At 33.4% G+C, this 23,019-nt stretch overlaps 1 protein-coding gene across 2 annotated transcripts in view; it reads left to right on the plus strand.

Moving 5' to 3' along the window:
- CWC22 (CWC22 spliceosome associated protein) overlaps window positions 1-21,605 on the plus strand; it is a 61,442-nt gene extending 39,837 nt beyond the window's left edge. For both annotated transcript variants that reach the window (XM_078329091.1, XM_078329092.1), the window contains exons 12-20: window positions 1,622-1,726; window positions 3,005-3,086; window positions 8,359-8,419; window positions 10,653-10,730; window positions 11,263-11,415; window positions 12,993-13,120; window positions 14,691-14,792; window positions 14,886-15,106; window positions 19,935-21,605. In XM_078329091.1, the coding sequence (XP_078185217.1) occupies window positions 1,622-1,726; window positions 3,005-3,086; window positions 8,359-8,419; window positions 10,653-10,730; window positions 11,263-11,415; window positions 12,993-13,120; window positions 14,691-14,792; window positions 14,886-15,106; window positions 19,935-20,518 (1,514 nt within the window). In that variant the 3' untranslated portion in view covers window positions 20,519-21,605. The remainder of the gene's footprint in view (window positions 1-1,621; window positions 1,727-3,004; window positions 3,087-8,358; window positions 8,420-10,652; window positions 10,731-11,262; window positions 11,416-12,992; window positions 13,121-14,690; window positions 14,793-14,885; window positions 15,107-19,934) is intronic.
- Window positions 21,606-23,019: the final 1,414 nt, after the last annotated feature.

Consider the following 23,019-nt stretch of genomic DNA (forward strand, 5'->3'; position numbering starts at 1 on the left):
GTAGTAAAGAATACAGTGACTACTAGTGAAGTTTGGTGCCTCAGTTAGTGCTTGGATTACAGCAGTTTTAAACCCCGTTGCTTTTGGATCATCATCACAGATGTCAGCACAGTTAAAAGGCAGATACTGTCTTGTTATTATTATGAAAATCGTTTTGACCTCACAGAGCACCTGAGACACCTCAGATCCTCCTTGGACTCCTAGATCATGCTTTGAAACCACTACTTTATTCAGTTAATGAAATCCAATTGTCCTTGTCTGAGTGATTTTAATAAGTAGATTCTAAAGTGAAGAGCTGAGAAGAGGATGATGTAAATGATTAGACAATTTATTTGACCTTCATTGTTTTCTAAAACATTTTTCTAGAGTTGGAAAAAAATGGCCCCAGCAGGAAGAGGGCACAGCTTTAATAATTAGCACTTTAGACTGACCCAGGTGTACTTGTGTTTTAGATCTTAACAGCATTTGGGAAAACAGCAGGAGTGCTTGTCTTCCTACTATTGAATACTAAATAGTTTCTTCTTTTAAAAGTCTGTCTAAGCCATGTTGCATAGTAATAAACTAGATACTTTAGATTATCTCTTGAATTCACTTTTGTTAGAAATATTCTTGAAATTTGTATGTCAGATAAGGGCTGAATGGCTCCTCTTCATTTTTACAAAATGATTTGTTTCTCATAATATGAAGTTCTCTGCTTACTTTCATTATGTGTCTCCGGATTTATACTGCTTAGTTAAATATGAAGAAATTAGAATTTTTCTTAAAATTAATTTATTCCAGAACTTTGTATTAAAAGCTCTCTGATTATAATAGAAATGCAAAAGTAAAGAGTTGGTCAGGTTTGCAGAATCTTTTACCAGGCTAACAGAGCACAGCTGGACAAAATATAATTTTAGTTTTTGTCATTTGTTTGCTTTTAGCGTAAAGACTGGCCTTATGTAGTCTCATATATATCACTGTTTTCATCCAGTTCTGAATATATCATTTGTATTTTTAAAAGTGATAATCCAGTACAGTGCTTGTCTTACCAGTTGTCTTAAAGGCTTTTAAACTTCTGTCTCTGTTTTATGTATGAAAAGTCTTTGGATTTATTTTAATGTTCAATTAGTAGTTATACATGTTAATAAAAATCTCATTACTGTTTATTTCACGTGAACACTAAATTATGCAATTATTTTCTCTCCCTTTGTCTTTCTTAGTACATTCTTGTTTTCTGTATCTAGCCTTAATTTTTTTTATAATGGACGAACTTCTTTCTGATGATAAAACAATATTTTGACTCCCATATGCTAGCTTCTATTCTTAATATTTTCCCAGTGCTCTTGCTCTTTTCAAAAACCGTCATCTACTTTTTTTGTTGTTGTTTTTCTCATCTCCTTGTTTCATGGCCACTTTTTATGTGGCAAAAGAATGTTACATATGGCTCTCTCTAGTCATATCAGTTGTAATCCTTTTTCACCACCTAGGTAATAACACAAGGCTTGGTGGTTATCTTTGTTGGCTGGTAAACTGTTATACCACCGTGGATTTCAATGAACTGGGACTGGGAATTATCTTCTTAGAATGAAATACATACATCTGACTTGCACATTATTTTTTCCCTAAACTTTGTACTTTACAGAAATTCTTGATGAGGGAGACAGTGACTCAAATACAGACCAAGATGCTGGGAGTAGTGAAGAGGAAGAGGAAGAAGAAGAGGAAGAGGGAGAAGAAGATGAAGAAGGTAAACATGTAGCATATTCAAATAATATATAAGATACTCTAAAATTAAATTAATTGTAGTATTACTTCTAAAACAGTAGTTCTTGTTGGGGAGAGCGAGGAGGGATGCTGATGGCATCTAGTGGGTGAAGACTAGGGCTGCTGTTAAACAGCCTCCAAACCACAGGACAAGATGTGATTCAGCCCAAAATTTCAGCAACAAGATATGATCTAGCCCAAAATTCCAGTGTTGCCAAGGTTGAGAAACTGCTCAAAAAGTATTTAACAGATTCTTTTTTTAGCATCAGCACAATTTTAATTTAGTATATTATGCCTTTGCTTATATTATAGACTATGAAAACATGTATTCATACTGAGTGCATGTGATTTATGTAGCCCTGGCAGGAATGTGACAAATGAGAGTGACTGGATATTTGCCATTCATTTTGGCAAAATAGAGTGGGGAGGCCAAAAGCTGTATTTGCACAGAAGTAATATGTTTTTCCTCTTCAGCTTTGATTACATTATTTCACAGAAATAAGCTCAGAACTTTACTTTGGTTAAGGCACAGTTAATATATCAGAACATACATAAAGTGTTCATTATTCACATGTATTACGTGTATGAAGATATTAAAAGTTTATCTTTGCCTTTTAGGGTATAATATATACTTCTGTCTTATAGTACAATTGTTCTTCTATAACATATTTTGTAAAAATAGATTTAATTTTTTCTAATTTTTTAATTGAAATCATCTATGTACTACATTTTCCTTTAGAATTACCTTGTTTTATATGAAAATACTATTCAAATAAAAGCTATTACATATTTATAAGGAAAGTTTTTATGCATTAAATAAGAGAAAATTTTGACAAATACACATATTTATGTTGGACTCATTCAACCTGTTATGATGATCCAGTGTTCTCTGAAGCTCAATTTTTACCTCTGAGTTATAGGTGCTTCTAAAGTGTCAATATTGTTTATAACTTTAGAAATAATATTTTACCAAACAACAGGATGAGTGCAGCCTTTCATAGTGTCTAAATGAGCAGATGACAGAGAAAAAAAAATAGTTTTCTTGGCTTGGTTCTGAACTTCTTTGAGCTAACATTTACGATACAGCAAAAGACTTGAAATAGCTACCTTTAATTCTGTAAATACTAATTTGCACAGTTAAAAAAAGGTATTATTAAATTCATATTGATTCTAAATAGATTTATGAAGAAAATACAGCGATACATTTTAGCTTCTTCACATTTATTTTTGCAGTGTTGTAATTTTGTTATGTTTCTTTCAGGACAAAAAGTGACTATTCATGACAAAACAGAAATTAATCTGGTCTCATTTCGTCGTACAATTTATCTTGCTATTCAGTCAAGGTAAGAGATCATCTCTTAGTTGTTCCTTTATTTTTTTTTGATAAGGGATGGGTAAGGATATCAGAGATACATTTTGGGATCTCATAACAGAAAACTGCACACCATTTCTAATTCTTAGACTGCCTACCTCTCTCTCCCATCCCATGCCCAAGCTCATAGTTCCCTTCTGTTGGTTCTTTACTTTACAGACAAATTGTCTTTACTTAATTGGAAGGTCGAATTGTGTTACATAATTAAATGGTATTTTAGCTATATCATTTCTTATAGTTAAGTGCCACTAATAAAAACCTGAAAATAATTCTGTTTTATAAGATAGCAGAGTATTGAATTGTATAATGAAAATTTAATATTTAACATTTGTAAAATTTGGTTTCTAGTTCTGGTTCTAGGCAGAGAAGCACTGTTGTGATGACTGTTAGACAGTGATTTGCTCTGCAGATGTAAATGAATATAAACAGAAACAGGAATTAAACGTAGGAAGGTTTTGAGGACTCTTTGAAGTAATGCTAAGTAAGAAGTAGTGTGATATGATGTCCTGAAAACAAAACCTATTCCCTTTGAAGGCTGTGAATTTGGTTTTGAAGAGAAATAAATGAGGATGTTAAATCTCAGTCCATCTGTTACTTTATATGCGAATCAACCTATTGATTTAATGGGCACAGTGTTTACATTTTACACTGGAGGAGAAATGTTTCCTCAGTTTTGTTTCATTACTAGTATATTTCCATTTAGTATGATGTAATAGCAATAATGATTCATAAGTAGGAGTCATCTGTTTTCAGTCTGAACAATTTTTGGCTTTAGGTTTATCTTCAAATACAGGAATGTTAAACTGCAAAACATGGGTTGGGAATTTTTTTGGCTTCATCCTTACTGGTTTTCTCTTCACATAAAAAAGTATTAAATATTTTTTCATATAAACTTAAAGTGAAAGATGATAAATATTTTGTCAGAGGTAAAGTTTGACCTTTCATTTGTTTTTCCTTTTTCAGAAATCCAACAGTAATCAGTTGTGAGCAGCAGATTTACTGTGTTAGTGTTGCAGTTAACATTAACTTTGAAGAGTTCCAGTGGAGCTCTTTGAATAATTATTTAAAAGAAATGTAACCTTGATAATCTCTGAATCACACAAAAGACTTGAAAAATTAAAGCATTAAAACACAAGTAATAGCCACTATTACATAGTGGTATCAGTCCCTAGTAGCAGTAACTCCTGTCTTATGTGTTGATTTTCTGTGGGGATTTTTTGTTATTTTTCTAAATATTACTAATTTTAATTAGTTAATTTTTATTTATAATTTACACATAATAGTTGTACATATTTATAGCCTAAGGGTGATGTTTCAAGACATATATACATTGTATAATCATATCAGGGTACTTACCTTATTTCTCTCTTTAAAGCTTCATCATTTTATGATGACAACATTCAAATCTAGCTACGTTGTTATTTGCTATAGTCACCCTGCTATGTAATGTGAATCAGGGGCTTACTGTTTATGCTATTTGACCCTTGTTTTTCATTTCTGTATTTCCTAAACATATAAATGTGGACACATAATTATATACAGAATTGTTTGTTGCAAAAGCAAAAATGGAGACAATCTTATTTTTCACCACAATCAAAATGTTCAGTCTATGCCACCACTGAAAATTAGGTTAATAGAGAATTGTTTTAAATGAGCAAACAGTCTGATGTAATCTTAGGTGGGATAAAAACTATATAACTATATAGAATTGTGCTTGTAGTATTTTCCTAACTGTAAAAATAGATGGATTCTAGAAATAATATGTTAACATATCAGTAGTGATTATTTTGACATGAGGCTGGACTAACAGATACTTTAGTGTTTATCTTCAGTTTTTGTATTTTTCAAAAGCTTTTTGTTTATTATATACCAGGCTAAAAATCAAGAATAGGATGTAATCATCAAGCCAGGTGGCGATAAGGGCATCTTAAACAGTCTACTTGAAAATCTTGTGAACAAAAACTTAGTTCTGGCAACTGAACTGTGTGAAAATTTTATTTTTTTAATTTGTTTTTGTTGACTGTTACCACCAGTAGTCTTATCTTCCTTCTGGTATGGCCCCCTAAATTACCCATTTTTTATATGCATGAAACATTAAACTACACAATTGCCTTGGCTGTTAAAGATAAAGCATTCCTGTTTGTTCTTGCATTTAAATGACATTCCAGTCTGATTTTACCTTTTTGAAGTTGTAACTAAATGAGAGGGAGATGGACTTCCATGTCCTCACCTGTTCAAAGTTTCTGAAATTGGACACATCAACAAAACCACTTTGTAAACCATCATGTGAACAAAACAGTAATTCAGTAAATGTCTTCTTTTTTCTTTACCCTCCCCTCAATCGCTATTTATTTGTGTTAAACCTGAGACTCATTTGGTTTAGCAATCTAAGATGAGAAGTAAAATATCAACAAAATTTAATTCATTTAATATTCGTAATTAGTACAGCCTAAAAACTATCTTGGTGTAGGGAGTCATTAAGTACTTTCAAAATAAAACAAGAACAAGAACAACAAACTGTCTTATAGCTAGCTTTCTCCCTGATACTTCACTTACTAGATAAAAGGAAAGTAGTAACATTTCTTCATCAACTACTTGACTGTTTTTCAGAAATTTCAGGATTTTATCTCAGTACTAATTTTGTTTTTTTAAAAAGGTAGAAAAGAAGTCACATCTGTTTTAAATGTTTTTTGTTTTGCTGTATTATTAAAGTTTATCGGTTACCGTTTAGTATTTTAATCTTAACGTTAGATACTGTTTAATATTCTCTGTTATCTAATCCCTTTCCTGGTAGGTTTTTTTCTTTATTTCAATGCCTTGTATCATCCTGGATTATTACCCTGTTGTGCTTAGGAAACCTTTTAAGTAATAGAAGCTGAGAAATACAGATGAACTGCAAAACTAAGTCCATAATCACCATATTTCAATTAGTGATTTTATGCCGTGTTATCAAAAATAAAGGTGTGGGCATTCCACAGAAATGCCAATGTAGTAGCATTATTTATCAATCAATAAAGCAACTAACAAATTGAGTTTGCCAATTCTCTTAGGTGAACTATGCTGATGATATTTTAAAATCTGTTCAGATGAATACTGGGCATTTTTTTCTTGCAAGTTTTTTTTATTTACTGTTTTTGTATGTGGTAGGATGTGTTTAGGATGAACCAAGCTAACTTGCAAAAGTAGTGAGTAAGCACTAACGTCATGCTGAGCTCTTGGAACATCTTTTACCTCTTGGAAGCAGTATAGAAAAATGAAAGAAATTTGCAATCTTTAGTAAAAGTAGGTAGAGTTATGATAGAGTAATGTATCATTTACTCTTCCACACTGAGATTTTAATGTAAGCAGAGAAACTTGACCTATGTTTACTCCTGTTTTAATTACGACTTTTCCTAGTTCCTCTAAACATATAATATACATTTCAAGATATGACTTATCAAATTAAATATTAATTATAGCCTTTTCTTCTGAAATATTGAGTGAGGAAGTATAAATATTCCTGTGTTCAAGTTCTACTTCCAGGACTATGTGGCCAGGAGCAAGTTTCAAACACAAAATACCTGAGTCTCATTTTTCTCATCTATAAAAAGAGGATCTAATTAGATCGTCTGTAAATCCTTCTGAAATCCTATGTATAAACCTAAATCAATATAGTAGCCTATAGGTGTTTTTACCTCCGGTTCTTTCTAATTTAGGTGTACATTTGTGAATAGGAATGCATTTCTTAAAAATTTTAGTTATAATTATTTATTTTAAAGAAGTATTAACATTTTAAAGACTTTATTTCTTTGTCCTCATTGTTAACCATCCTAACTGTTGTTTTATCTAAGCTTTTGAACAGAGTTGATTTTTTCTGTCTTAGATTTACTTAACAACAACTAAATGTAGAACAGAACAGCTAGGTCTCTTGAAAACCTTGAGCATTGGGAAATACTTCATGAGATCTGGGACCTAGTTACCCAGATTTAGAGTACTTAGACTTGTTCTGTAATATGGAATTATCAAGTCAGAACAGTTAATAAATTCTTTATGTATGGTTATTATCCTTCAGTGCTTGAAGGAAAAGATATTGCTAACACTTAAGAATTTACTGCCATCCAGGAGAATTGCCTGAACCCAGGAGGCGGAGGTTGCAGTGAGATTGTGCCATTGCACTCCAGCCTGGGTAACGAGCAAAACTTCGTCTCAAAAAAAAAAAAAAAAGAAGAATTTACTGCCATCATACTTGAGTGCCAGTTTGTAGTGGGAAAACTTTAGATAAGCGTATATGATGGCAGATATGAGAGAAACTTACACATCGTGTGTTTTGTTTCTTCACTTTAAAATGAAGAAAATCATATAGATTAGAAACCCTTCTATCTGATGAGTTATAGCTTGAGGATGGTTGGTTTGAGGGAATAATATAATTCAGTGCATATAACTCTTTTATTTTTATTTTTGCCTTTAAGATTGATGTTTTATTCACATGCTATGATATTCACCCTTTTAAAGTGTACATTCACAGCCATATAACAACTGTTCAGTCAACAATGGACCACATAGGCAATGGTAGTCTCATAAAATTATAATACTGTACTTTCACTATACCTTTTCTATGTTTAGGTGTATTTATATACGCAAATACTTACCATTGTGTTGCAGTTTCCTACAATATTCAGAAATACGGTAACATGCTGGATAGGTTTCTAGCCTAGGGGCAACAGCCATAGCATATAGCCTAGGTAAATTAGGTTGTACCATCTAGGATCGGGTAAATGCACTCTATGATGTTCGCATATTAAATTTCTTAAGAATGCATTTCTCAGAAGATAACCCTGTTACTAAGTGATGCATGACTGGAAGTAGTTTTAGTATATTCACAGAGTTGTACAATGATCATCATTATACAATGCCGGAACATTTTTATTACTCTAAACTAAATCCTGAGCCTATTAGCAGTCACTTCCTACTCATTTTATCTACTTTCTGTGTCCATAGATTTGTCTCTTCTGAACATTTTATGTAAATGGGATCATACTATATGTAGTCTGTGTCTGGATTCTTTCACTTAGCATAATTCAAGGATTCATCCATGTTGCATATATTGGCACTTCGTTCTCTGTCAAGAGCTATATTTTCTTCATATACCACAGTACAACAATATGAAATTACAGTTAAAAAAGGTTACTTATGTTATTAAACTAAGTTTCTTGTTCGTACAGTCTATATTGCAAGCTTTTAACCTATTGTGATCATTTCCACAGTTTAGATTTTGAAGAATGTGCTCACAAATTGCTGAAAATGGAGTTTCCTGAAAGCCAAACAGTATGTTAATACTTCTTTTCCATTAGGAAATGTATATATTGATTTTTAAAATGGTTAAGGCTGTTAATGAGTAAATATTGTGAATTGAAGCAATACCTCAATGCTAAATACTAATTTTTTAAATGTAGGTTTTGTATCATTTTAGAATAACTGCAGTGTTTCAGTTGTGCTACTCACTCCAGTGAATTAAATTTTCTGCTCGAACGGGATATGGTAAAAAGATAGTCTCTGAAACACTGCACTTTACATAGAATTTCTGAGTTATTGCCTATAAATCAAATTGTGACTTAAATATAATCAGAAATTTGTTCTTTAATGGATTATGTGGTCCATCTTCTTGATGCACTATAGGGGTATCCAAACTTTTGGCTTCTCTGGGCCACATTGGAAGAAGAATTGTCTTGGGCCACACATAAAATGCACTAACATTAACAATAGCTGATGAGCTAAAACAAACAAACAAAATTCATAAAAAGCATCATAATGTAATTTTTTCATTTTTCTTTTATTTTTTTATTTTTGAGACTCAATCTCTGCCTCCCAGGTTCAAGCAATTCTCCTGCCTCAGCCTCCCAAGTAACTGGGATTATAGGTGCCTACTACCACGCCCGGCTAATTTTTGTATTTTTAATAGAGACAGGATTTCACCATGTTGGCCAGGCTGGTCTCCAATTCCTGGCCTCAGGTGGTCTGCCCACCTCGGCCTCCCAAAGCACTGGAATTACAGGTGTGAGCCACCATGCCTATGCTTCATTCAATAATTCCTTAAATGAAAATTTATTCAGCAGATACTATGTGTTAGGCATTTCACAAGATAGCTCCATCTTGGCCCCATGGGACTCACTATCTTACAGCTTGGTATACTTCACTTCTCAAAGTATCAGAACCCTAATGCCAAGGATAATGAAGATCAGATTAAGTAGATAAAGTTGCTTTTTCCTCTTTTTTTTTTTTTTTAATGTATACTATATATATTGCTTCCTTCCCATCTAGATAATACATCCTTAGAACCTGAGCCAAAGCTTTGGTGATTTTGTTTTTCTCACTTTTCTTTACTTGTGGTAGACCTGGCACAGACGCTAGAGTGAATGTATCAGCTCTGATGGGCTGTTCAGTTTCTGGTTCTTCTAGGTCTTGATTATCTGATCTAAGTTACTGTTAGATATAAATTCTTTGTCCTAAGTCTTTAAAAATGATGTGTTATAGAGATTGGCAACCTGTGGCAGAGGCCTGCTGCCTGATTTTATGAATAAAGTTTTATTGGAATGTAGCAAGACTTATTTATTGGTACATTGTCAATGGCTCTTTTCACATCACAGCCACAGAAGAAGTAGTTTTGACAGAGACCCATATGAACTCTTTTTTCATTTTGTCTCCATTCACCTTATGTTGCTTGAGTTTTTTCATCCATGACATTACTGTCATCAATACCTATCTCATTAGAATAATGTCAGGAATTCATATAATATTTAAAAATAATTTGTTATGTCAAAATCATCTGTGATGATAATATTTCTTGACTGTGAATTTATCCATTAGTTTAAGAGAATTTTCAGAGAGGTTTACATGGAACCTGAATAGGTAATTGGAACAATTTACTAGTAGTTATGGAATGATTCCATTTATTTGTATAGATCCATATAGATAGGTCTATATGAATAACATTTATTTTGAGGTGAGAAGATTCAGCCGCAGAGGTTTTTTTTTTAATGTTTCTTTATCAACCAAAGGGTCATTTATGTTAACGTTGAAGTTGTACCCACTTAAACCTCTGTAAAGACTCATAATGGTCTGCCTTTTCCATACTAAATATATTCCTTAGCAATTGAGTTTATATCCTTGGGAGAAATGTAACTGAATTGTTAGATGTTTTGGTGACTCTTCTATTTAAAAGAATTCTGCATAGAATCCTTCAAGAATGCAGTGTATTAAATCTCTCCCTCATATGTCTGTTTCATATTCTAGGTTTTCTTGATGTGGTTCATACTTATCATGAATTTAGAATTTTATAATTAATATAATTAGCATAAATGACCATGGAAGCTGTCATCCGGACCCAAGGCTTTAAAAAATTATGAGCTTAACATAGATTGAGGTTTTTATTTTACTTACAAAGTTTTTGAAGTTTTAAACTTTTAAAAATGCAGGCAGTCACTATCATATCAGTAAATTATCATACAATATTTAGTCTCTTTGTGTTTTGACTCATTAATTTATTTTTTTTCACAAATAGAAAGAACTCTGCAACATGATACTTGATTGCTGTGCCCAGCAGAGGACGTATGAAAAATTTTTTGGCTTATTAGCTGGGGTGAGTTCCGGCCTCTACTAAGGGAATTCTTAGAATGAATATTGTAAATTAATGATTTCTGCTTTATGGTCAGGTCTCATATAACAACATATTAATATTTTTGCTAAAAGTAAATTATTCTCTCCTTCCTTAGGTTTCCTGCTCTCTTCACCTTCCTTCTTTTCTGATTCATTTTTGCAGTGCTTTAATTTTGTATATCACTTTTCCAGAGCTTTTTGGAACTCTCCATGCTTTGTAACAATTTCCCAATAGAAGACAGTTAAATACTATCTTTTCAAAATCTCAAAGCAGTTTCGAAAGTCAAGTACGCGTTCAGACAACACAATTAAAGCATGATCTAAAATGTTTTTTTAAAATCTAAGCTCTACCCACATATGATCGGCTACATGTATAATTTTGTTTTAGCATGTAAATCTCAGGTAATTAGAAACCATATACATTTTTTAAGTTTTGATTCAATAAATTTAGGATTTAATATGCTCATAATTGTATTAACATTCAGTTTTTAATGTACTGATTTTTTATTTATTAGCGATTTTGCATGCTAAAAAAAGAGTACATGGAATCCTTTGAGAGTATATTCAAAGAACAGTACGATACCATCCATCGCTTGGAAACAAACAAATTGAGAAATGTTGCTAAGATGTTTGCTCACCTTTTATACACTGATTCACTTCCATGGAGTGTAAGTACATGGGTCAATATTTATACTTCTTACCTAATTCCCTATTATTCTCAAATAGATTTTAGTATAAGCTAGCCATATTTATCCTATTATGAAATGTGCTTTAAAATTAAATATGTAGAACTCCTGTCTTTGAGATTATCTTTATGTAATATGGAATCAGAAAGCTAGGTAAATAATTAACAAATAATACTATCTTTATATTATATTAACAGTCCAAACATGCTGATGTTTCAATAGTGATGGCTAGGAGTGTCTTCAGGAAAAATACTGCAGATTTTCATCTTCTCTGTCTACATACACATGCATGCACGCTTATATCTACATATGCCACTATTTTGGTGGTAAATGTATCTCTGAATTACTCTCCCTTGATTCCTGAGGGAATAACTCTTCATGGATCCTCTTGTTAGGTTCAAGGAAAATGATTGTCCTAGAAGGATATGTCCTTTTCAGCAGATACTGAATTTGAGTAAGCCATAGAGAAGATATCCTAGGGTCATAGAACAAAGAGAGATATATTCTTGATGGGGAAATGTGCACTGGATTGAAATTTGAAAGGCATTAAGTAAGGTGGCATTTATTTTACAGCTGCTATTCAACCGCTGTTATTTAGCCACCATTTATATATCCAGTCATTTGAGAGAGGTACTGGGTATGAGTGAATTAAATACGATCCCTCCTTTCAAGGGGGTTAACATAAGAGCAGAGGTAAGATATGCCCATAGCAGTGATACAAACAAAAAGTCATAGATCCTAAGAAAAGCAAAGTTGCTAAAGGAATTAAAAAGAAAGAAAGAGAAGAAATTACATCCAGGAGGAAAGAACAGGATCATCTTGTAGAATGCCATCCTACTAATGGTAAAATGAGGCAATATCTCAAACTTAACAAACATTGGATAGATTTTTATACTATTTTAAGTAGTAAGTATGTCCAGCTACCTTAATAGGCATTTGTAATCTAACCCAGGTGGCTAATTGTAATAATTTTTTACTTCTTTTTGTTCCCTCTTTAAGAAAATGAAATCAGAATTTTAAACAATTAACTAACTAATGGGCTCCTGGAACACATAACTCATAAAAACTGGAGGTTACTATTATTTTTATTTGCCCTAAAAATATTTCTTTAGACATTTCACTTTTTAAGCCACAGTCTTAATATTCAGAATAAACCATCATACTTTTTTTTAATCATATATGTGCTATACAGAATTGTAGCCTAATGTGCTAAGTGGCATTTTACCCCACACCCTCATATACACCACATTTTGATGAGTAAGTTTTAATAGCTAGTAATCTTTACCATTATCCACTTAAGAGAGGATATCTTCTTTGCTATAACAAGCGCATTACCCGAAACAGAGAATGAAATCTATTTCTGTAGCATCTTAACATTTTTAAAGTTAATATAGAGAAGTAGTTTTAAATTTTTATGTCAGCCTAAGGAGAGATATTCAGAGAGAACTAGGGTTGCAGTTGGGAAAAAATAGTAATTTTGAGAAACACTTAAACCTACAGATATTGGTCAGTCTTTTACAAATTAAAATATAATTGTCTTTTTAAATTTTAATTTTCAGGTTCTTGAATGTATAAAACTGAGTGAGGAAACCACTACATCATCCAGTAGAATTTTTGTGAAAATATTTTTTCAGGAACTATGTGAATACATGGGTCTTCCTAAACTTAATGCAAGATTAAAGGATGAGTAAGTTTCTCATTAAGCACTTTTCATTCTTGTTGACCTCAGGTCTTCTCTCATTATAGCAGACATAAGCCTATCCAAGATTGTAAAACAAGAGCTGAGCCCCCTGGGACTTTCTTCATTCCTTAATCACTACTTTGGATCTAATGTTATGTTGCACAGGACAACATGCAACTTTTAGTGGCGGTTTTTAGTTTAAGTGGAGTTCAAATTAGTGCATTTTTCAAATTTTCTTAGAAAAGAATTATTTTTACATGCTCACTTGAATTCTCCAGTGATATTTATAATTTTATTTTCTTTTTACCCTAATATTAAGCCTTCAAATGGTAACTAATATTATCAGTGGACAGTTTTGAGTATATATGGCATCTATTAATAATAGTTCAAATTATTACATGGAAATAGAGTCTTATTTCAGGACTAGTATATAATCCTCTCTCACCTTTCTTATTTCCTATTTAGGTTGGCTTCCATTGACACTACTGAAATCATCCTTTCAGATTTCTCAGTGACCACCTGCCATATTCAGTCATCTTTCCCTCTTTTTTTTTTTTCCAATTATCTTTCTCAATCTGCATGCCCCTTCACTTCTGTGACTCACTTACACATTTGACCACCTGCTCACTTGGCTCCTCACTTTCTGTCAGTTCCTCTCTCAGTCTCTTCTTCAGCCTGCCTCTTCAGTGTTCCTGAGTTGCACACACTGCCTGAGGGCCATTCCATCCACTTCTCGTGGCTTCATGTATTTACTCATTTGGCCCCTATCTACTTGACCAGGCTCATCTTCTCTCTCTTCAGCAAGCTGCACTCCAGCCACATTGCCAAGCTTGTTAAACACATCTGTCTCTTTCATGTTTCCTTACTTCTATTTCCACTGCTGGCATTTTCCTCTTTTCTTGATCTGTCTGGCAAACTCTTAATCATTCTTCTTATATTTTACCTTTTCCTGTCAGAAAGTTTTTCCTGACTCCACTTGAGTTGTGATTCAGTGTGGTGCTGAAAACCAAATGTCCAAAACCACCTTGTATTGTTAGTGTCTTTCTGGTTGTCTCACTTCATAGATATTGTAATTATATGGTCTTCATCCTTGATTTCTCCCTTTTGTTGACTACTTCCACCTCTCCCCCTGTACTTTGTACAGTTCTATGTATGTGTGTGTGTGCATGTACGTAAACAGAGGAGGTTTTTAAAATTTTTTTGTACATATACTCACTATATATGCGTGCATGTGTGTTTATATATACATTATACATATATTCACACACATGTATATATATATATGTGTGTGTGTGTATATATATTTATCTTTTCTGTATGTGTATAGAAAAGTTTTTTAAAAACCTCCTCCATTGTATAATGACAGAAATCAAGTTCGGTAAATTATTATTTGACCCTACTCATTTCATTTAGATAGCACATAGCCTAACCTAATAAATGACATCAACTAGTTACTTGGTTGTAATTCATTTAGTAATTTAATATATGAAAAATGTGAAAAATGACTGTGTAAGGAATTTTGCATTTTTATCTTTAAGCAATCTGTTTTCTTTTTTTTATTTATTTTTGTTTTTAGAACCCTACAGCCATTCTTTGAAGGTTTATTACCCCGAGATAATCCAAGAAACACTCGATTTGCCATCAACTTCTTTACTTCTATAGGTCTTGGAGGTTTAACGTAAGGATTATTCTCAGAATTTTATTTTCAGATTGTAAAATTAACTCAGAATTGTCTTTGAAATAGAATCTAACAGATTATATTTTAAATTAGGGATGAACTACGTGAGCATCTCAAAAATACACCAAAGGTCGTTGTGGCACAGAAACCAGATGTTGAGCAAAATAAATCCTCCCCATCCTCTTCCTCTTCAGCGTCCTCCTCTTCAGAGTCTGACTCCTCTGACTCCGAGTCTGACAGCAGTGGTAGCAGTTCAGAATCTTCCAGTGAAGAGAGCGATTCTGCATCTATCGGTAGTCATAGCTCTGCCTCAGGTATTGATGCTCTTTTGTAATTTGGCTTGCTCTTTTTTTAATAAATATATTGCTGATATTTATGAAGGAAGAAAATGATTAGATTGCTTATTTTAGAGATCAGTTGTTTAAAAGCCACAATTAATACAAATGGTTCTGTCTATCATTGTTGCAGTCTGTGGTGTAGTACAACATTTATAATGCTGGGATTACCTTTTGATATCCTCATTATAGAAATGAAAATATTTCATTGGAAAATACTTATTTGAGTTATGACTGAAATACCATTCATAATGTTTGTAATCTAGTTTATAGAAGCTATCCTGATGTTTTTATTTTAAAGAAGATTTGAATTTTTACTTTTAATATTAAAGCTTTATGTTTGTAATTGACATATCAAACATTCAGTGTGGACCTCAGATGCCATATGAATGTTTATAGAGGGAACACATACGTATAGCTAGCACACAGATCAAGATATCCTGGTACCCCAGAAGTTCTCTGTATTCTGATTTGTAATTTCATAAATTAATTTTGCATGTTTTTAACCTTAGTATCATGTATTATGGACTCCTTTTTATTTCTGGCGTATATTTTTACCGTTATGTTTGTGAGATTTAGCTGCATTCCTGCATTTAGGTATGGTTAGTTCATTCATATTGCTGTGTAGTTTTCTACTATATGAATACCACAATATTTATCATTTTTACTCAACAGACTAGATTTATAAGTGGTATTTCCATGTATATTCTTGTATGTATCTTTTGATGACTTTATTTATTCACATTTCTACTGGGTATGTACCTATAGGTGGAGTCACTCTGTCATAAGATTTGCATATATTTAGCTTTAGTAAATACTGTCAGTTTTCCAACTGGTTATTCCAACTTACACAACCACCAGCTGTGTATAAGAGTTTATGTAGTTCTCATCCTTATTAATACTTCAAATTGGCCATCTATTTTCATTTTAGCCATTCGGATGGATGTGCAATGGTACTGCATTGTGGTTTTAGATTTAATTTGCATTGCAGCTAATGAAGTTAAACACTATTTTATACATTATTGGCCATTTGGATTTTTTTGGTCAAGTTATCAAATATTTTACTACTTTTTTTTTTGAGAGGGAGTCTTGCTCTGTCACCCAGGCTAGAGTGCAGTAGTGCAATCTCAGCTCACTGCAACCTCTGCCTCCTGGATTCAAGTGATTCTTCTTGAATCCCAAGTAGCTAGGGTTATAGGTGCCCACCACCGTGCCTGGCTAATTTTTGTATTTTTAGTAGAGACGGGGTTTCACCATGTTGTCCAGGCTGGTCTTGAACTCCTGACCTCGTAATCCACTGGCCTCAGCTTCTCAAAGTGCTGGGATTACAGGCGTGAGCCACCTCGCTCAGCCTTCGACTTTTTCTAATTAAGTTGCATTCTCTTTATATTTGTAAGTGTTCTTTACGTATTCTAGATAATGATATCTTTTGCACATATATGTATGGCAAATAACCAGTCCTATTCTTGTCTCTCTAGCCCTACAAGGCTACCAGAGCTTTGGTGTCCTTCTGTCCCTCACCAGCGTCCCTGAATCAGCAGATGCTCCCAGGGAGAAAGTGGCTGTAGAACATCAGCTTACTTCTCAATGCTTCTGCCTTCTCCTACATCTTGACCCCTCTAGTCCTTATTTTTCCACTATCTCTCTGATGCCTTTATATTTTTTACTTTGTAACTGTAACCTTTTATTTTGAACTAATTTTAGACTTAGGAAAGTAGCAAAAACAGTACAGAGAATTTCCATGTACTCCTCATCCAACTTCCCCTAATGGTAGCATCTTACATGATCATGGTTCATTTATCAAACAAGGAAATTAACATTGGAAAGGCATTATTGAGTAGACTACAGATAGGATTTGAAAACCAGTTTTTCCACTTACGTCCTTTTTCTTATTTTAGGATTCTCCTTACATTTAATTGTATTCTCAATTTTCTGCATTGTATGAAAGTGCCTCTCAAGCTTTTTCTGTTCTTAATAGCCTTGACACTGTTGAAGTCCTCTGGTCACTTATTTTGTAACCCGTCCCTCAGTATGGAGTTTCGTCTGATGTTTTCTCATTATTAGAATGAGGTTAGACATTTTTGGCAAGAGTACAGTGGAAACAATATGTTGTTCTTAGTGCATCTTATCAAGGGGTTCATAATTTTATTTTGGGTGACAGACTTGATCACTTGAAAAACGTGGTGTCCACTGGATGTCTTCAGGGAAACTATTTTTTTCTGTGAAAATATCTTATAGGGAGATAACTTGATAGTATGCAAATCTCTTTCTCCTCCAGCTTTTTACTCACTAATTTTAACATCCATTTTGGATCTTGTCTGCAACACTTATTTTTACTATGGTGTTTTCCTAATGGTGATTTTTTATTTGTTTTCTTCTACATCAAGTAATTGAATTTCTTCCGTAAGAAAACATTATCCCTCTTGTCTCATTTATTTATTTAGTCAACTGTATATATCAATATAGACACATGGTTATTTATCTTATCCTGTGGGTTAAAGTTTAGTACTGTCATTTATTTTGTTCAAATCATCTCAGCTTTGGCAATTAGGAGTGCCTTTCATTTGATTTCTGTGTACTTTTCAACGTTTTTCAATGAAACATTTAAAAATTTTATCTGGCATTTCTAGTTATTTTCAGCAGGAGCACAGGTTTTCCACAGTCTTCTCTATCCTGTATTAAAGTGGAAATACTGTAGTAAAAGATGTTTTCAAAGTTTGGTTCCGGTTCATAGTTTCTGAAAAGATCTGTGTTGTTTTACACAATGTCAGCTCTGTTTTCTTTCATTACAGTATCTTGGTCCAAGTAAGGGATTGTTGCTTACCCTACATGCATGTCATTTCTCATTTTGTTCTGTTTTGATGCAATATTTCATCCAATGTGGCATCAGCACTTTCTTCCCTCGCCTGAAATTGAAAGGCTAATCTTTGCACCTTTGTTCCATAGCTTGTTATATTTCAAAGTGTTTTACATATTGTGTGACATTCAGAATTCTGGGGTTGTCTGTTTTTTATATTATCAGAGAAAGATTATTTGCTTATAGGAACTTTAATTCTTGTATTTAAGTGTACAAACGTTGTTCATTTAACATTCACAATTTTTATATTCTGCAGAATTTGTTTTTTTCATGGTATCCATTTTGAGAACAGATGATAACACAGCATGAATTTCTTCAATAAGGAAGCTTGCTGATTTAAAATTAATTTGCCTTCTTATACTATTTCAGTAGATAACTTTGTTTTATTAATGAAATATTAAATAGCATAAGACCAGTATGAACTGCCCCAAAATTAGGAAATTGTAAAACAGACATAGCAAAGGGAGAAGAGACTACCTATTGTTATGTGGGTGGGTTTTTATACCAGGAAAGCCTGAGAGTAGTGTACAATAGAGTCAGGGGGACGTTGGTTTAGCACAGAGCCAGATGGTTTCTGCTTGGGTAGCTGCAGCTCAGCTGAGCTGTTTGATAGGAACCAGAGAAATAGGTCCTTAGTGGCAGACCAACTGACTGTACCATGTGCCAAGGGTAGGCATGTAGCAGAAGAAATACAGATTGGTACAGAGAGATTTAGGTAGAATTAGGGTGACAAGAGGCACTTTTCTATCATATTTTTCTCTTTCCTGCATATGTAAGAATTCGACAGACATTTTTATTATCTTAGCATTTTTGATTTATGCACCCAAATTAAGTAACGGATAAACTGATTAAATTTGTTTTGTTGCTTAAAGTGGTAAGTTATTTCAGTATAATCATTTCGTATTTATAGTTGGGATTATATCAGCAAAATTAAATTATTTGAGGTCTTTTTAGAAGAGTTTCTTCAGAAACTAAGCATTTGTGGCTCTAATAAAGCCTATGACTGTAAATCTTAACATATCTGCTCTTGTTGGTGCATTTAGTGTCTCTCTGCAAGTATCAGAGAGGAGAACTATTGTTTTGGCAGGAAGAGGCCTTTCATTGAGAAGTATATATTCATACTGTTAAGCAAACCCAGTTGTTCTACTCCTCCTATGTTTAGGAAGTGATTGCTAATTTGTGTTATCATTGTATTTCGATTAGGTACCACATCTGACATAATATTCCTATAAATAACACACATCAGACGGAATTTCAATTTTTTGATTAAATTTGTTAAGTGGAAATGTACTATTCGAGTCATTTTCTAAAAATTTTTACATTTGCTATAAAATTTCTTTTTACTGTCTTGAATCTAAAGATCAAAACAGTACTTTGGTAACTAATGTTGAGATATTATATATTCCCTCTCCTTTCTTCTTCCTTGACTTTCCTCCTTCCCTCCTTCTTCCCCTTCCTTCCCTTTTTTTTTTTTGGCAGAGTCCCACTTTGTTACCCAGGCTGGAGTGCAGTGCATACATGGATCACTCAACTTTTGCCTCCTGGGCTCAGTTGATCCTCTCACCTCAGTCTCCTGAGTGGCTGGGACTATAAGCGCATGCCACCACACCTGGCTAATTTTTGAGATTTTGTAGAGAAGGGGTTTCACTTCATTACCCAGGCTGGTCTGGAACTTCTGGGCTCAAGCAGTCCACCTCCCCACTGTCCCTGCTTCCAAAAGTGCTGGGATTACAGTCGTGATCTGCTGTGCCTGACCTGAGATGTCCTATATTCTTAAAAATTAAGCATTTGTTAAGACCCTGTGTCATCAGACCTTCTATTCAATCAATTTGGCTTTGCGTCCAGTTTATCTGAGTTAGTAAACCTACAGTGTATCTGTAAATGTGATTGTTGTAATTATGAAATTAAGATTGAAATAAAAGCTAACTGTCTTTTATTTTACATATGCAGCTAATGATGTAAGAAAGAAGGGACATGGGAAGACCAGAAGTAAAGAAGTAGATAAATTGATCAGAAACCAGCAAACAAATGATAGGAAACACAAAGAAAGAAGGCAAGAACAAAGGCACCAGGAAATAAGGACTGAGAGAGAAAGAAGATCAGAAAAACACAGAGATCAAAATTCAAGAGATTCAAATTGGAGAGATCCTATGACAAAGTACACATCAGACAAAGGTGTTCCTTCTGAACGAAATAACTACAATAGAGTTGTGAATGACATAGACCAAGAAATGCATATAGATTTGGAAAGTAAGCATGGTGACCCCAAAAAGAAGAGAGGAGACAGAAGTTCTTTTTCTGAAAATGAGAAGCATAGACACCGAAATAAGGATGGTGAAAATTTTAGAAGAAAAGATAGATCAAAGTCAAGGGAAACGAATAGAAAACACTCTGGCTCAAGAAGTGATGAAGATAGATATCAGAATGGTGCCGAGAGGCGATGGGAAAAATCTAACAGATACTCTGAACAATCCAGAGAATCAAAGAAAAATCAGGACCGGCGGAGAGAAAAGTCTCCAACTAAACAAAAATAATTCTACAAAACGACACAAACTGGACATGCCTTATATTCAGTTGAAGCATATTATTTTTTACTTTGATTGACAAACTTTATAGAGAATTCTTGTATAAACTAATGGTTTGTATTTGTAAATTTTAAAAATGTTTTCATGTTTTATAATTGATACATCTCAAGGCCCTACACATAAAATTATTTGAGAAGATTCACCAGAAATGGATGTAAGTCTCACTTATATTTTATGAATAAAATTATCAAATTGCTCATTGATTCAGTCATTTTTTTTAATTGACAAAATTTTTTTTGAATTGTTTAAGAAGCTGTTATAGTGAATTATTAGTGCTTTTTTATTTCTAACTGAAGACCGAAACAGGTGAACCTTCTCAGTTTAACATTTTTGCTTTGCTAATGAGATGTCATGAATCTTTTTCAAGTGGTCACTTTTTTAAACCAAAGGATTTATTACAGTTTTCATATTAGGCTTTGAACAAAGTAAGTAATGTGTAATTTGTTCACAAGTGTTGGTAAAGCTAGGTGTATGTTAGTCTTTAAACCAATACACAGTTATTTATAATTAGGACTACTCCCACAGGCAACATTTCTTCTCTCTGGACTGCTTGATATCATTTAAATGAAATTCTTTGTGATTAGTACATTTTTCTCGGCCTTGAAGTTTTGTCACTGTTGATGAATTAATATGTATTTAATTTTTAATTTTGATTAATAGATCATTGGAAAACTTAACGGTTGTGAGATATGCAAGCAGCCTAACTGTAATTTGTTTTTTTATACGAACTTTAAGGGTTCCATCATTGTAACTGTCACCGATTAATTAATATGACCATATTATTTATTACTTTTGAAATAAATATTGCCTCTGAGATCTTAGACTTGCTGGCAAACATTTGACCTTACTTGCTAAATGTAGACTTGTGCTTGCTCACCTTAAAGGTGCATATAGTTTGTTTTAGCCAATGTTTGGTTTCAGGAATACTGAGGCCACTATTTTAATGTTTAGTTTTTGGGCATATGCTGATTCAAAATGTTTCCTATTTTTGTTGTTTAACTTGACTATAAGTAACAATAAAATTTATGTAATTAAATATCCTCGCCTTCTCCCCACCAACTCACAAAAAGCGTTCATTTGAATGAGATAACTTAGATAATTCTTTTTAGTATTTTTCTCCCTTTGTGGTGGTTAAAATTTGCTATCATCGGAAGGGGACTATCATAGACATAGTGCATTCCACAGAACTGCAAGCTGAGGAGATTGGATTTAACAAACATGTGGGCCATAAGCCCTAAGGGAAATTATTTTTTTACTTGAACCCTCATCTTCGGGAGTGGTAAAAAGGAAAAAGTAGTAGACTAGGAATTTTAAATTACTTTTTTCACTTAAACCTTAGTTCATGACTTTTACATGTAAATATGGGAACCCATTCTTTTTATTAAGTACTTAAGACCTTAGAGTAGTTAGATTCTTTTTTAATGTTATTAATATGTATTAAGCTTTTACTATTTGCTCAGGTTTGTTTTAGGTACTAGAAATAAAACTGTAAACAGAGTTTCTACACTTTGGGGCTTATAGTTCAGGGGAAGGAGATGGTAAAGACAATAAATAAATATGTGACATATCTAGAAGTGATAAGTGCTATGAAGTAAAGCAGAGAAAGACTGAGTGATTGGGGGACAGGGGGTATAGAAGGTCAGAGCAGTTCTCTGATGAGGTGATGTTTGCCCAGATACCTGAACAGAGTGAGTACTTGAGACGTGGATTTCTTGGGAAGAACCTTATAGGCAGAAGGAATAGCTGAGATACAAATGTTTTTTGATAGCAAATAGCCTGGAAATTTTTGTTAACATTTCCTATTCTACTTAATTTGTGTTTTGTCTTCTGTGTGTGTGTGCTCCTCACTACTTTATATTCTCTTCTACAAGCAATTAATGCCTAACTCCCTCTAGCAGAAGTATTTTAAGTGAGTCATATCAGAAGTAGAGACTAGAAGATGGATTGAGGAACTATCTTGTTCTGCCTTCAGAATGCATTTCTACAGCATCAACTGTGATGTATTCACATGTACTGTCTGCTACTCAGGCAGACTTTTCACCTTCATCTATTTAATGTGTAAACAAGAAACATGTTGCCTATGTTTGCTGTTTCTATATTTTTACACTATTTTTAGAGTTAGCATTTTTTAAGAATCAACTGTGTTCTAGATATTTTGCATGCCCATTCCTTTTCAGCCTCTCAATTTCCTTGCTTCCAAAGTTCTAATTCTATATCCCTAGCTACCTGCTCCCATTGTCATCCCTTTAGGTTGACTTTCAAATCATACCACCATCTCTGAAATCCCTCCATGAAGCATCATACTTTGGCAACTGCCCATCGACTTCACCTGCTTTAGTACTGTTATTCTAGAAGTCCTTTCACCTCAGCAAACCTTCCGATCCATTGACTTCGTTATAATCAGTTACCAGTCCCCGCTCATGCATTTCTTTACTTCCCTCATTCGATGA

Source organism: Callithrix jacchus, chromosome 6 (assembly GCF_049354715.1).
Source record: "Callithrix jacchus isolate 240 chromosome 6, calJac240_pri, whole genome shotgun sequence".
NCBI classification, from domain to species: Eukaryota; Metazoa; Chordata; class Mammalia; order Primates; family Cebidae; genus Callithrix; species Callithrix jacchus.